Raw genomic sequence first — 15,143 nt, forward strand, 5'->3', positions numbered from 1 at the left:
ATTATTTGAAAAAAAAAAACAAAGTAACTACATTATTATCATTATTATTATTATTATGTATTTCATTTTTTTAAATAGTTTGCTACAGAGGATGTGTTTTCACAAAAACCATGTAATTAGTGTTTTAATGTATAGTACTGCACTGTTTTGGAAGTCATTTTGTAGAGTTGCCTAAAACCTAGTGGAAAATAGGCAGTGTCCATATAAGCTATAAATAACTACTGCACTCACCTTATGCATACCTCTAGTTAGTATTTTCTGTGCTGACTTAAAAATAATTCTGCAACAATATAGCAAAATTAGCTAACACTAGCTGGCTAATGTTAGCTATTTTTGCTATCATTCTGCAAATTATGGCAAGACTAGCTACCACTATCTAGACAAATTGAACACAGTGTTCAAGCAGGCCACAAAGTCAAGCTCAAGCCCCAATCTCAAATTACCAGCTGTTATCAGTTTATCTCAATCAGCTGATCGCTTAGCTGATCACCTGCTACACATACGATTGGCTAAATTTGTCAGATCATTTATTTAAGCTGCTTTAGCCTGGCCATTTTCACCGCTTCTCTGCAAACCACTTTGCACTCTTCTGCTGGTTGGTGTTTGCCTGGTATAATTGTTTTAGGGGTCTTTCTGCTGCTCTCCCTGCCTTAGGCTTTCCATGTATGCATATGAAAGGGAAGGGAGGCCCGTGAACAGAGCCATACCACCAAATATCACTTAGTGCTAATGGAAATAAAATATTTCCATTGACAAAGTGGTCCTGACTGAAATTGAGCACGTTATTTTACACAGGCCACAAAGTCGGACCCCAAAGCTTAGACCCCAATCTCAAATCAACTGTTTTTTATCAGTTGATCTCAAACAGCTGATGGCTCAGCTGATGGCCTGCTATGCATAGGATTGGCTAAATTTCTCAGGGTGTTTATTTAAGCTGTTTTAGCCTGCCCATTCTTGCATTCTCATTTCTCTGCAATCTATACATAGGGAAGGGAAGGGAGGTCCCAGAACAGAGCCATACTGCCTCATATAACACTGCAAATGGAAACAAAATGTTTTCTTTGACAAAGTGGTCCTGTCTGAACTAATGTTAGATAAAAACTACACATGATTAATGTGTAGTTAGCTACATATCTAGCAAGCTAATTTATTTTAGATAAACTTTACCAAACGATAGCTAACCTTAAATCTTGCTGCCTACTGCAACATACTGAAATTGTTTATGGTCAAAACAATCAAAGTGGTCATGTCTGATAAAGCATATACCAAATTTATTCTCCTGTTTTTTGGTAACATTTAAATCACCATGATCAGAATTTAAACTAGAATGTTCAGGCATGTTATGTGTATACTGATGTGTCGATTACTATTTTTTACAAATGTTAGTTTATAAAGTGTGGGTGAAATTTCAGATAGCAAAGTAACTACAGCTAACAACATTAGCATGTCAGTTTGCACCATCATATTTCCATCTTTTTCATAATGGACACATAGGTCCATAGTGTCAGCACAGTGAGGGCTGTTGCTGAATGAAATCCACCGAGTATTCCAAAATAACATAAAGCACCTCAAAGAGCTGCTTCTGGATCTGGTATAGCTGGTTTTTGTTTGGCTTTGTGTTTACTGTGTTTGGCATGGAATAGACAATTTTCAGTTTTCATTTTCTTTTTTTTTCATTATTTTTCTACATCATTTGAACACAGCAGTTGAGATTTGCATTTTATGAAATGATAAGTGGACCAATAGAAATGCTGTAACAATGCTCAGAATAAAATCTCGATTTGAAGGGTAAAGTTTATTGGAACAGCAACAATATGTAACAGTATAATAAAAGAATATTACCTAATGATGGGATATTTGCAATATTTAACGATGATCACAGGCACTTATCTTTCTGAAAGCTGAGGAAAAACTTTATTTTCTGCAGTGGTCAGGTCAAATATGTAGGTTATTTGACATTATGAAGGCCAATACTGAGGCAGTAATGCAAAGATGTTTTGCTCTTTTTTATTGGTGTTGTTATAATTACACAGTTGACAATTTAGCTGAATTGGCCAAATTATTTGCAAAGATGGCATTAGTCTACTAGGAAAAGAAAGAGCCAAACTTCCAACAAAAAACACCTCTCACTATCCACTCGCATTCGAAAGTGAGGATTATGCACGTTTGACTGTGGAATCCCCCTCGCCCACCCCACCTTCTCGGCTAATTAAGGAAATTGTGATCTTCTCCAGGCAGATCATCAAAACAAATTAGTTTCAACCTGCCAGGATGTGCTATTTTTACACCTTCTCTGAAAAATTGTACAAACGCAGAAGAAAAAAGGAGAGAGAGAGATATTGGACTGCTGCCAATCATCCAGCACTGTATTTGTTAGCTTACGTTTTTCTTGTAACCTCTTCTCAAACTGCTTTATTCCTGCAGCCATGGACATGCCTATGGAGCTGACTGCCCTGAACGTCACCCCGCAAGGGGCACTCCTGCGCTGGACCCCACCGGTCTCTAGTGTGGACAACTATGTACTGACCCTCACCCACAACCAGGGTAGGCACACATCAGCACCCTGAAAAAGAGAATCAAAAAGTGAGAGAGAGAGAGAGTGCGGCTGCAGGCTTGTGTCGATAGCAGCACAAATAATAGCTACTCTGCAGCATTCAATGCCATGGCATTATTGACTCACTGCACCGTTCGTTAAGAGTCTTTTTTTTAATTCACTGGAGGGTTCATCACACACTGAGGACTTTTTACTTTTTTTTTTTTTTCAATATTCAGGTGCCAGATTTTGAATCATCACACAATTAAATACACAATTAAAAACAAACATCATCCGCATTTCACATACAGTAGAAGATTAAATTGGCTAATGCCTAGTTACTATTTTATTTTATATCATTTTAAAATTATTATTTTTCATGCATGATTCATTTGGCAGATTTTAAGCGATGATTCACTGTGCAATTACGTACACGCTCCAAACTGTAAGAAAGGAATTGTCTTGGCTTTACTTACAGAAAGATAAATTTGCCTGCTTTAATACTAGAAACCTGCTACCCCAGTTTCATTCAGGGGCACCATCACTCTCTCCTCAGGTGCTATTCTGAAGGCAGCAATAGACTATAACTCTACGAGAAAGAACGAGAGAAAGAGTGAAACCATGAATGAAGCTCAGCCATACTTCAGTCACAGTTATACCATGGATGATAAGATGGATGTGTTGGGTCTTTCCCCTTGCTTGTTAAGCTTGCCAGAATTGTCTTAAGTATGTCTGCAAGTAGCAGCAGGTGTGAGAGAAAATGTAGTGGGCCTAACAGTTCATCAGAGGAGAGTACAGTTCTCTGCCAGTTATTATCATCTGTCTCACAAGAATATACTGTAGCGTGTTTAGGAAATGCTTTTACATGTTAGTGCTAGGTTATGCATTCTCTAGCCTATTTTGCACTTGGTTCATTTTGCTGAGGACTCATATTGTAGAGGGCAGGGCTAGGAACACAAAGTGTGTGAGTATAGAGAGAGAGACACACGAGGAGACATAAGCTGGGTAGTAAACGAGCTGTTAGAGAAAAGAAAACTCTGCTTTGTACGGCATAGCTGTGGCCAATAACAGCTTGAAAATAAAGCATGATAGCGTGTGCAAAAGCTATGTCTTTTTTAATAGCGGTAAATGATTCAGCTGCTAACAGCGAAGCTGAGCTACACAGCTCTGAGAAGGGAGGGAGCACTCTGTTTTTGTGACAGTAGAAGAGAATGATGATAAGTTTGCATCTTCAGGAGCGCCATAGCTGCCAGGTTTGAGCCGTAGTACCCAGGACAGCTGTGAGAGAGCAGTGATGAAGGAAGAGATGGTGTGGTGCCTAAACTTAAAGACACCAGCTAGGGCTCCCGAGTGGCGCAACTGTCTAAGCATTGGCCCTATCATCAGGAGATCACGAGTTCGATCCCTGGTGATGCTACAGCCATCCGTAGCCGGGAGTCCGAGAGAGCACAATTGGCCACGCTCTCTGGGTTGGGTAGCCGGGAGTCCGAGAGAGCACAATTGGCCGGGAGTCCGAGAGAGCACAATTGGCCACGCTCTCTGGGTGGGTAGGATGGCCCCTCCTTCTCCCCCCCATCCTTCTCCCCCCCTCCTTCTCCCCCCATCACTCAGCGCGATGCTAGTCAGCGCAGGCGTCTGTTAGCTGACGTAACAGATCTGGCGATTTGTGCTTTCCTCCGAGCGCGTTCGGCTGTCCAGTGACATTGTGTGAGCAGCAGTTCGAAAAGAAGCGGTGGTTGGCTTCACAGGTCTTGGAGGAAGCCTGTGTTAGCCTTCACCCTCCTAGCGTTGATAGCATCGTGTGATTGGGGGAGTACTAACTAGCGGGTGGAATTGGAGACGACTAAATTGGGGAGAAAATCGGGTAAAAATTAAAGACACCAGCTAGTTTAGAGGCTAGCCATTGTGCGCTGATCTCTTTATTATCATCTGCAGATATAAACAAAGGTGGTTCTCAGGAGCTGTGCTTAACAGTAAGCTTTAAGACTCCAAAATACTTGAGTAAAGTGGCTTTCCATGCACAATTTGAACTGGTAGCCAAACCGTATGAGTGGTCTAATGAACGGAAAGCCCTGCACCTAAAGCTGTGTCTGGCCGATGATGCATTCGTTTTCTCTGATTACAGTGGGTTTACACTGTGGCGCTCCGGAGGCGTTTCCTTCTGTCTGTACTGTGTAACTGCCAAAGACAGACAGGAGAACCATTTAGAACCCTAGCTAAAAATATTGAAACTTTAGCTAGACAGACTTGTGCTCATGTCACTTTCTGTGCAGAGCGAGATCCCAAGATGAGTTTAATATGACACTGTCTCCAACTGAGCTGCATGTCCAAACATGGCTGGCCTGTCCACGTGTCTGGCCCTGGAGTTGGTGCTGGGCAGAAGAGAAAGTGTGTTCAGTAGCATCACAGTACACTGATGTTCCAGAGCTGTGGAGTAGTCAAATGAGTCACCAAAGCCGGCATAGGTGGAGAAGCTGAGAGAACTCATCTAAAGGCTGGCCATAACTGCAGCCATACAGCCGGTGGCACGGGGCTGCCAGTGCTGGACATGTGGCTGGCCAGGACATTTGGCTAAGCCTTGTCCATTGGGGACACTGAGCGGGACACTGCAGGACCCTGCATCCACAAGCCGCTTGCCCCCAATGAATGCTACACAAGCCAAAAAGTGCAGCACCAGCAGCTAACAAACAGTGGCCAAGGTGGGGCAAACGTCCATATCAAACTTCTGCCACCTTCTCCATGTTTTGTTGTTGGGGCAGCAAATGCTGGAGAAGCTGAACACACAGCACCAGCACTGGTGGATGGATCCCTGAGGGTCGCACATGAGTAGCACCCTTATCAGCATTAACGATGCAGAGGGAAGCCAGGTGGAGTGCCGCAGCTGCTGTCGTCGCAGCCAGGAGTTGACGCTGTGAGCTGTGAGGAGTTCTGTCATGCCCAGGAGGAGGACTGCTGCAGCAGCTGCATGCCCTGCTTTGGTCTCTTTGCTCCAGCGCACTGATGGAGAGGATGCCACAGAGCTGGTGTTCAGAGGCTGACAGTGCAACCAGAGCAGGGTAGGCTGAGGAGCCTCTGCACCAAGGACAAAGCCCTAAGAGAGGACAAATGGTCAAATGGTTTGCCCCAGCATGCCCCAGGAGGAGGGGGTGGCCCCTCAGTTGATTCAAAACTTTGTAGTTCCTGGAGGGGAGGGTGGGGATTTTTGTAAGGTAGGGCTAATGTAGCATGTTCAAGAAACACTCTTGCATGTTAGTTATAGGATATTCGCTCTCTAGCCTTTTTTACGCTTGGGTCATTTTGCTAACAGCTCTTATTGTAGAGGATGGGGCTAGGAACACCTTGGGGAAGTGTGTGTGAGCAGAGAGAGAGATGAAGAGACATGAGCTAGTAGTGAACAAGCTGTTAGAGAAAAGAACATATATGTATGGAGTAGCTGTGGCCAATAACAGCTGGAAAGAAGCACCACGACCTGTGCAAAAGTTATTTCGGTTTTAATACTGGTGATTGCTACAATGCTGGTATACTGTTTATGTAGTACAGATGTGTAAAATACTAGTTTATCCCAGTTTTACTACTTTAACTCCAGCTCTTAGTAAATAAACAGAACTGTAAAACTGACTGCAGTAATCAGTGTCCATTAGAGTGGGTTCGGGTTGGGTTCAGGTTTCAGATTTAGCAGTTGCACTTTGGCTTTGTCAAGTTAGGGGTTAAAGTTGTGGGTTCAGGCACCTATTTTATTTTAAATTTACATTTATTTCAATTTTTTATCATTGTGCAGTAAAATAGACACTCAGGCAAGTGCAAAAATGGAAGGAAAGTTTCAAAGTGCAGAGTTACAATACAAAATACATACAAAATGTACATACGCCTACTCTAGCAAGACTAGATGCCGGCTTGTGCTCTTTTGCAGTGTGCTAAAGAACCACAGGCTTTTAGCCCCAATTAACAGGATACAATTTGCATCAAACTAACTGAAGGGCACTTTCTTTCACTTCTCATTGACTCTTTTGGTTGTAGGTTGGGGTCTAATGCTCATTCCTTTTCCCTGCAGTTACAGCAGACACATTTCTTGTGGAAGGGAATAAGCAGGAGTATCAGTTGAGTCAGCTGATTCCCAGCACTGCTTACTCAGTGGCTCTTTATGCCACCAAGGGTCCTCTTACCAGCGGCACCGTCATCGCCAACTTTGTCACACGTAAGTATAGTGTCTCTTTTCCACTCAAGCACTAGGTTTTTTATTTTTCTATCTATCTTAAAGGGGCTGTCAGTTAGACTGTAAATATTCAATGATCATGAAGATTTGTGACTTGTCGATCATTAACCATATATACCAGTTAATGAGATTTGAAAAAAAAAAATTAATCCTAAACAATATTTCAAATGGAGGAAAAAACCTCTCTGCTTAATCAAGACTGTGTGGACATTTCAGACAGCTTAGTGATTGACAGTGGCAAAGCCAGGGCAACATAAACAGTTCTGTGGCAGCATTTATATATATATATATATATATATATATATATATATATGAGATAATGGATTATGGAAGTAATATTACGTTCAGCTGGGAGTGACTGTGACAAACTAATGAATTTGGCCAAACAGCTTGCCAGTTTAGACATCCAGTGACAGTAGAGAGAGAGAAGTAAGAGCCCTATCAAGTTGCTGTTCAAAGCCCAGTTTCACTTGTGTGAAATAGTGGAACAGATCATCTGTGCAGCCAGCATTTCAGACGTTTTATTTATTTATGTTATTTATTGATTTATATTTAATAAAGTACATTCCGTTAATTTTACCACATCTAATTATTATTTTTTTAAATGCTAGCTTGCTCGCTCGCTGGTACTCGGTCAGGCACAGCTAAATAGACTTTTTATTAGTTCAGCGGATTATTTCATATCTACCTCTTCCAATATAACCCCACCCAGCTCAGTTCCAGCCAACAAAACACAAAAATGCAAAAATCTCTAAACCAAAATGACCAACATTGTTCTTTATTTGACAGTCTGCAGGAGTCATATCATTAAGTTGTTTTCTCATGGTGGAAGGATGGACAGAAGCACATAGATTTTTCAGATTTGAAACGAGTAAAGCTTGATTTCAATCTCTCAAAGATGAAAACTTTGGATGCTGTTTATCTGATTGTGTCAGTTTTGGTGGTCTACCAAATATCTCATGAAAAGTAATTGACTTTACTTATTACTTTACATAAAACCGTTTTGACTAGAAGTTATTAAGAATGTTAGCATATTAAGAATATTAAGAATGATAAATCCAGTTAAACTTAATAAATTATTTTCTTTGTGTAATGTAACATGCAGTTCTTCAATGTTCTTTAAGTACAAGTACATCCACAATATGCTCAGAAAACCATATTGTGATGTAATTGATCATGATAGTGATAAAATGTCACCATATCCATGTCCACCCTCACTGGAAATCCACCCAGGCAGCCTGTATAACACATCCAGAACCTTCTCTTTTCTCTGTGATGTCAAGCAACCACCACTAGCAGCCTAGACACAAACAGAGCCTTAGTCATCAAAGTACAAGTGTTATTTCTGGATCTCTTTTTGGCTTTGTGGTGACTATGCCTGGAACAGAATGGGATTTAGCTGATCATGTTTTTTGTGAACATAGGTCCTGGTAGGACACATAGTTACTGATGGCAACAATCAGAGGCAGTACTATTTTTCTACTCCCTTGTGTGAAGTGTTAAAAAGAACAATATGTAATTTTTAAGTGTAATTATTAGAAATTATTATTTGTGGACTTCCTAAAGTAAAGCACTGCCATCAGCAGGCCTTTTTGCTGCTTTTTCTCTTGTGAGAAGGGAGAGGAGAAGAGTGGAGCAGATGCAGCAGTGCTCCTCCTCCTTCTCTTCCTCTGTACACTTTCTCCACTGAGGTTGTTTAAATGCAGAAGACAGTAGGGATGTAAATTTAGTTTGTTTTTAATTATTTAGGAAATGATTCAATGCCTAATGAAAAAAAAAACAAATTTCACTACAAATCTGCATTGATTTTTTTCTGTATAGATTAAAAAAAATACACTGAATCCACAAATCTGAAGAGTGAAGAACTATTTACAGTACTGAAATATAGGCAATAAAAACAGTACACCAAGCTTTTCTTACATGGAGAATTTTAGTTTAGTGCATACTTTATTAAATATCATTATAATGATTGTAATGAGTTCTAATTTTCCAGAATCATTGAATCTCCACAAGAGATTGTGGTACATCAATGCATTTTTTACACAACTAAAAGACAGTATTTTCTCAAAGCGCTGTGTCCCTCTTCAGTAGAAGTGTTTTTTCAGCAAAAAGGCAGTAAAAAGTATTGGAACTTAACCTTAACCCAGCAGCCCTCCATCAAAGCTTTCATTAGGTGCCATTGTTTACAGGGAATTAATTTGCATGTAAAAGTGTCTCAGGCCATAAACTCTGCTACACATCGAATCTTAGCGTAGAATCACCTGATGGGGGTCGCTGGGTTCCGTCGACTTCAAACAGATCTCCCTTTTCTTTCTCTTTTTTCCTCTCCTCCCTATTTAATGGCGGTTTAATTTGGAAACAGTTATGCTCTAATACCACAGCGGAATTTAGATGCTGCAATGCTCTGATAAAATGTAACAATGCTTCATGGCCTGAAATACGACAGGAAAAAAAATAAGGAAAGAGTGGAATAAACATCCTAAGGCTGTTCTGTAATATATGGACATTCCTTCTGGGGGTGTCGAGGTGTCAGAAATATGTCATTTTGGCATTTATGGAGGAGCTTATGAGAGCTTAGCAGATAATTGAGATGAAAATAGAAGACAGATTTTTTGCCTCCCTCCAGAGGAGAGCACGGCCTGTCTTCAGCATTTGGATTACTGTACTGCTTTAATAGCTATGAAGACAGAGCTGCGAGTGTGAATATGAATTTGTTCTCAGGTAGTGGTTGTGCTGTCATCTGTGATTCCTTAATATAATGTACTTTGTTGCTATTTTATAAAATGCTTTAACTAACAGTATCCCTTAACCATGTAATGCGCTGGCTTGAGTGGCTTATTGCCTTATTTGTGTGTAAGGATCAGTTTTCACAAGGAAACCTCATGAAATATCGATACTTCAGTACCAAGCTGCCCATCCAGACCTGACACATAAGCGCTCTTTTTGAAGTTGCTGCACATCAAGGGAGGGGGTTATTGAAACATTAGTTTATACAGAGAGCTCAGGGGCGCATTAAGTGTGTGTGTGTGGGGGGGGTGGTGGTGTAACGCAGTTAGAGTGGCATGCTGCCAGATAAAACCGCACACAGAGAGACAGGAGGCACACTGTCTTCCCCCTTAGTGGATCTGCCTTACGCACACACATACAGACATACACACACACCTGGGTTTGTTCCTTATTTACATGCTGCCAGTATTAACAGGGCTGAACATCACTCACACACAAACACTCCACTCTTGTTTCAGATCTGAAAGAATCCACATATGTGAAGCCCAGTGCTACGTATTTACTGCTGCATTTCCTTCGGTTCGGTTACGCAGTGTAAATATAATCATAAATACCTAGCATTTTGCCAGAACAATCATTGAGAGGGGCTCCCGAGTGGCGGCGCAACCGTCTAAGCGTTGGCTCTATCATCAGGAGATCGCGAGTTCGATCCCTGGTGATGCTACAGCCATCCGTAGCCGGGAGTCCAAGAGAGCACAATTGGCCTCGCTCTCCCTGGGTGGGTAGAATGGCCCCTCCTTCTCCCCTATCACTCAACACGATGCTAGTCAGCGCAGGCGTCTGTTAGCTGACGTAACAGATCTGACGGTTGGCGCTTTCCTCTGAGCGCGTTCAGCTGTCCAGTGACGTTGCGTGAGCAGCAGTTCGACAGGTCTCGGTGGAAGCCTGTGTTAGCCTTCGCCCTCCTAGCGTTGATAGTATCGTGTGACTGGGGGAGTCCTAACTAGCGGGTGGAACTGGCGATGACTAAATTGGGGAGAAAATTGGGTTAGAACAATCATTGAGCTCAATATAAATTTTTTGTAAATAATTATGAGTATTTGTCATATTTAAAATTTTGATTGGTTAAATGTGTATAGTAAAGATTTTTTGCATTTACAAAAAAACTGCAGTACCACCATGCCCCCCTGGGGGGCCGGAGCCCACAGATTTAAAACCACTGTTGTGTATGTTTAAACAAAATCTGTTGGTTAGGGATCTAAATGATTATTTCCATGGTGGAGTAACTATTATTTGTTTGTTGATGTTCATTGGGTCCAAAATTCAAACATCCCCTGAGTGCAGATCGGAATGATGTTATTACGGTTTTCATTTAATAATGAAAATGAATGTTCACACACACACACGTGTACACACATTCTGAAAAAAGTCTTAATCTGTTCTGGGTCTTGAATCAGACTCTGATCTAGTGGTTTTGACTACAACATTTGCTTTGACATTTTGTCTATAACATTTTGTTTGATCTGTAGGTTAGCCCTATTTTTCTCTGGTTTTGCTATACAGTCAAAATATTATTTTACTGAAAATGCATGAAAACAAACACACACTATGGAGGGTAAAGTGGAGCGGAGGCACTTGGGGACCGCAGGTGAATAAAAAAGATCAGATCATCATCAACCCGAGATTGAAGAAGTTCCATTGTGCTTTTACTGACTTTTGACCTCTTACTCTGCAGCTATGGATGCGCCCCAGAACCTGACGGCTAGTGAGGTGAACCACCGCAGTGCCCTCATCTCCTGGCAACCACCCATTGCAAACATCGACAACTACATGCTGTCCTACAAGTCGGCCGACGGTGGCCGTAAGGTAAACCCAGAATAGCCTCATCAGTTCATGATGTAAACAAAGATGGCTCTGCACAAATATGTATGAAAATAAGTATAACACAATATAATTTATAAAGAAATAACTAATACCGTACCTATTCAGGACACACCTGATTGAATTACATATCTTTGTATGTACTTATGTTTAAATGTTGGTGGCCTTAAAACTTTGTGATGTATACAGTGATTGCTCTATGCAAAATGCATCAAGTTGTTATAATAATAATAATAATAATAATAATAATAAATGTCTAAACCCCTACTCCCTTAGCCAATAAGATAACATGTAATTTTATACAACTTCTTAATTTTTTAAATGTTTATTTTTAAGGTAACTTTTAGCAGTAAATTTTGTGTAATATAGTAAAATCTATCTATAAAATAAAATCTCTGACTCTTGACACCATTTCCTTGATATTGGTTAACTATATGCTTTAAATGTCGTCGTTGCTGATATTGGCAAACGTGTGTGCTATTTAAACTGTTCAGGTGCAGTTAAACTCCAATTTAAACTGATCTACTCTCTTTGATAACCATTAACTGGACTACAGACATAATTTTATAAGTAGCCTTTGTTTTCTCTGCTGTGATAATGCTAATAGCTGTTATGTTGATGCCAAGCTAGCGATGCATTCACTGTGTCTCAAATAACTTTTCGTAGCTCTACCAGCTTTAGAAAGCTGGAAAACAGGAAAAACTTCTTCTTGGACATATCATTAGCTTGTTCTCTGATCCTGTTTCCTGGCCGGATGAGGGGAACTTTTTTACTCTAAAAAGTCTCAGAGTTAGGGCTAGATGCTCTTAGATGATACCCAGTCACTTTAGCATGCTTTTTCACTGCAGCAAATCATACTGAAGCACGGTGGAGCTCCAAAGCACAGCAGCATTTATTTGCAGTTTTATGCACTGAAATTAAGCTTCTCTCTCTCAGCAGTAGCAGGAGATCGTGTGAACACACACCATCTAATTGTCTTCCCCTTTAGTGGATCTGTCTCTCACACACACAGACATACACACACACACCTAGGTTTGTTCCTTACTTACATGCGGCCAGTATTAGCAGTGGTGAACATCTTCACACACACACACACACACAAACACCCCACTCTTGTTTCAGATCTGAAAGAATCCACCGATGTGTCTGTTTCTTAAAGGCATATGGACTTCCCCCTAAACCATTTGACATTACAGCCTCAAACACAGCAATATTTTACCATTATTCATACCATTTTGGGTTCAGTCTGTTCTGATTATATTTACCACTACTTAAAACTAGCTGCTTCTACCACTGACTGGATGTGTTATAGTCATGTGGAAGTATAGTCGGTGTTCATGTTTACAAACATTGTGTTTTGGTCTATTTAAAGGAATGGTTTGGCAAAACATTTTATTCACACAATTTTCATACATTTCTAAAACTTGTCTTAACCCCCTCAAACCGACTTGTCGGTGTGATTTAGGACACAGCATGACTTACTGTAAACTTTAAAAGTGAACAAAACTTTACTGTAGCTGAACGCTGTGGGCAGCCACTTCAGACAAAAAATCTTGTGCTGAATTGTTAATTGTTAATCATGAATTTTCAAACTGGAGTTAAATTCGTGGGAGGAACCTGTCTTGCCTGATCAGTTGGAAAATTGTGTGAATTAGATTTTACTCTAAGCCATTCCTTTTAAGCATATCGTTCTCTGTGTATATTGGCAATATGTGAAAACATAAAGCTAGCTAGATGTTTTGTTATATATGGCTCCCCAAAAACAAAAAGAAACTTAAATGCTTGGAAAATTTGCTTGTAAGAAAAATATAAATAGCTAATTAGCTTGTGATTTATGAATAGTAAATGAGTTTATTTCCAAAACATTTCAGGTGCTCCTCATGAAGCTGCTTAAGAGAATGTTAAGTACGTAACAGTGCATCAAGACTTCAAATTCAACTGTGAAAAATTTGAAAAATAGGTTGATTTATTTTGACAGGTTATCCATAGGTCAATATGGATAGACACTTTTTGGTCTCTACATAATTCCATATGTGCCCTTTATTGGGTTTGATGTCTTCATTATTATTCAATATAGAAACTTTGACTTGACTTTAACTGTTCTAAAATGTGGAAAAATTGGGAAATCCCTAAAATGATAAATAAAATACACACACACACACACACACATTTTCTAAGCCACTTATCCTTCTGGGTTCGGCGGGGCAGCTGGAGCCTATCCCAGCTGTCAATAGGTGGAAGGCAGGAAACACTCCGGACATTCACACACACTCACACCTAGGGGCAGTTTAGCATGTCCAGTTGGCTTGACTGTATGTCTTTGGACTGTGGGAGGAAACCAGATTACTTGGAGGAAACCCACGCAGACACAGGGAGAACATGCAAACTCCACACAGAAAGGACCCTGGTCGCCCTGCTAAATAATAACAATATAATAAATACATAAAACCTCACACACTGAAACATACACGTTCCCTCACTCACGGCAGCCTCTCTGCTCATTCTTCCTTCAACATACAAATCAATATGGATAAATATTTCACCTTCATCGATTTCATTTGTGCTTGTTCAGTATATACTCGCTGAATTTAACTAATGCTGTTCCCACATCACCCAAGACCTCATAACATACTCTCCTTGTACACTGCTTACCAATTCCACGGTGACTGGCCAATCCAGGGAGCCATTTAGATTTTTTTTTATTTGCCTATATGAAAGTTTCTTTTTTTTTTTGCTGTAATTAAATTCTTTGATGTTGCTCAGTAATATTAATAAAGTAAATTAACAAGGCTATTCCAGATGCAATATGCGTACTAAGGATTCTCCAGAAACAATTTTGATTTTCCTCAGCATGCACTAGTTTCATGTAATTATATCATACTCAGTATGCCTGTTGGTTGGAGTTTCAATATCCAAATGAACTATCTTTCATATGATGTAGCACTAAACATTTTAGAAAATTACAGAAAGATTAGAAGATTGTCTTTTCCTCATCCTAATCCTAACACCATTCTAATTTTCCTAGCTCCCTCGAACACACATTCTCACTTTCTCCTCCTCTTATGCTTTGCTTTCTCTCTCTCTCTCTCTTACTGGTAAGTGTTGCTCAAATTTGCTGAAAACATGTACATCATATTCATGACAATAAAATATATTAAATTTACACTGTTTTGTCTATAGTTGCATGGCCATCGGAACAAAGATGGTGAGCAGTTATTTGATCTCAGTACTTTTGAAGAACTGGGTTGAAGCATCACCAATTTTTGCTGAAGTTCAGGCCACCTTTTTCGAAAAAAGAATCTCCACTCTTCCTGTCCCAACAGACCTTTGACCTATAGGCACAAACAGACAGACAGTCAAACTCAGCAGCAGAATCTCTGTTGCAGCTGGGGGGAGGGGCACTTCCCAAATGTTGAAATTATGCAGTGAGAGAACTGCCACATCTCACTAAACCAGTAAAAGCTAATATTTAGGCGCTTGGTCAGTTTATGTTACCACACTATGAGAAATTCACTAAATGTCAGTCCTAATATTTCTTAATGCTACCTCACTTAGCTAGAATTTGTTCTTTTTCAGAGATGCTAGCCAGGTTATCTGATTGGAATTCAGTGAACTGTGCAGGGTCAAAACAAAACAGCACTGACGCTGTTCATTAGGCTATATATAGTGCTGAAAGTAAGTTGGTCAGAAGCCTAGTTTTCTTTTGTCTGTCAGTCACTCTTCCCCAAGCATGCTTTAAACAAAAGTTTCTTTTTGTGTGTTTTTTTTTAAGAAGTACTATATTTTGCC

At 40.2% G+C, this 15,143-nt stretch overlaps 1 protein-coding gene across 1 annotated transcript in view; it reads left to right on the forward strand.

The window, feature by feature from the left end:
- Window positions 1-15,143, forward strand: part of tnr (tenascin R (restrictin, janusin)) — a 238,576-nt gene that overhangs the window by 204,682 nt on the left and 18,751 nt on the right. The window contains exons 16-18 of the mRNA XM_036597368.1: window positions 2,425-2,544; window positions 6,585-6,728; window positions 11,209-11,339. Of these exons, the coding sequence (XP_036453261.1) occupies window positions 2,425-2,544; window positions 6,585-6,728; window positions 11,209-11,339 (395 nt within the window). The remainder of the gene's footprint in view (window positions 1-2,424; window positions 2,545-6,584; window positions 6,729-11,208; window positions 11,340-15,143) is intronic.

The sequence above is a fragment of the Colossoma macropomum genome, unplaced genomic scaffold, assembly GCF_904425465.1.
Source record: "Colossoma macropomum unplaced genomic scaffold, Colossoma_macropomum, whole genome shotgun sequence".
NCBI lineage: Eukaryota > Metazoa > Chordata > Actinopteri > Characiformes > Serrasalmidae > Colossoma > Colossoma macropomum.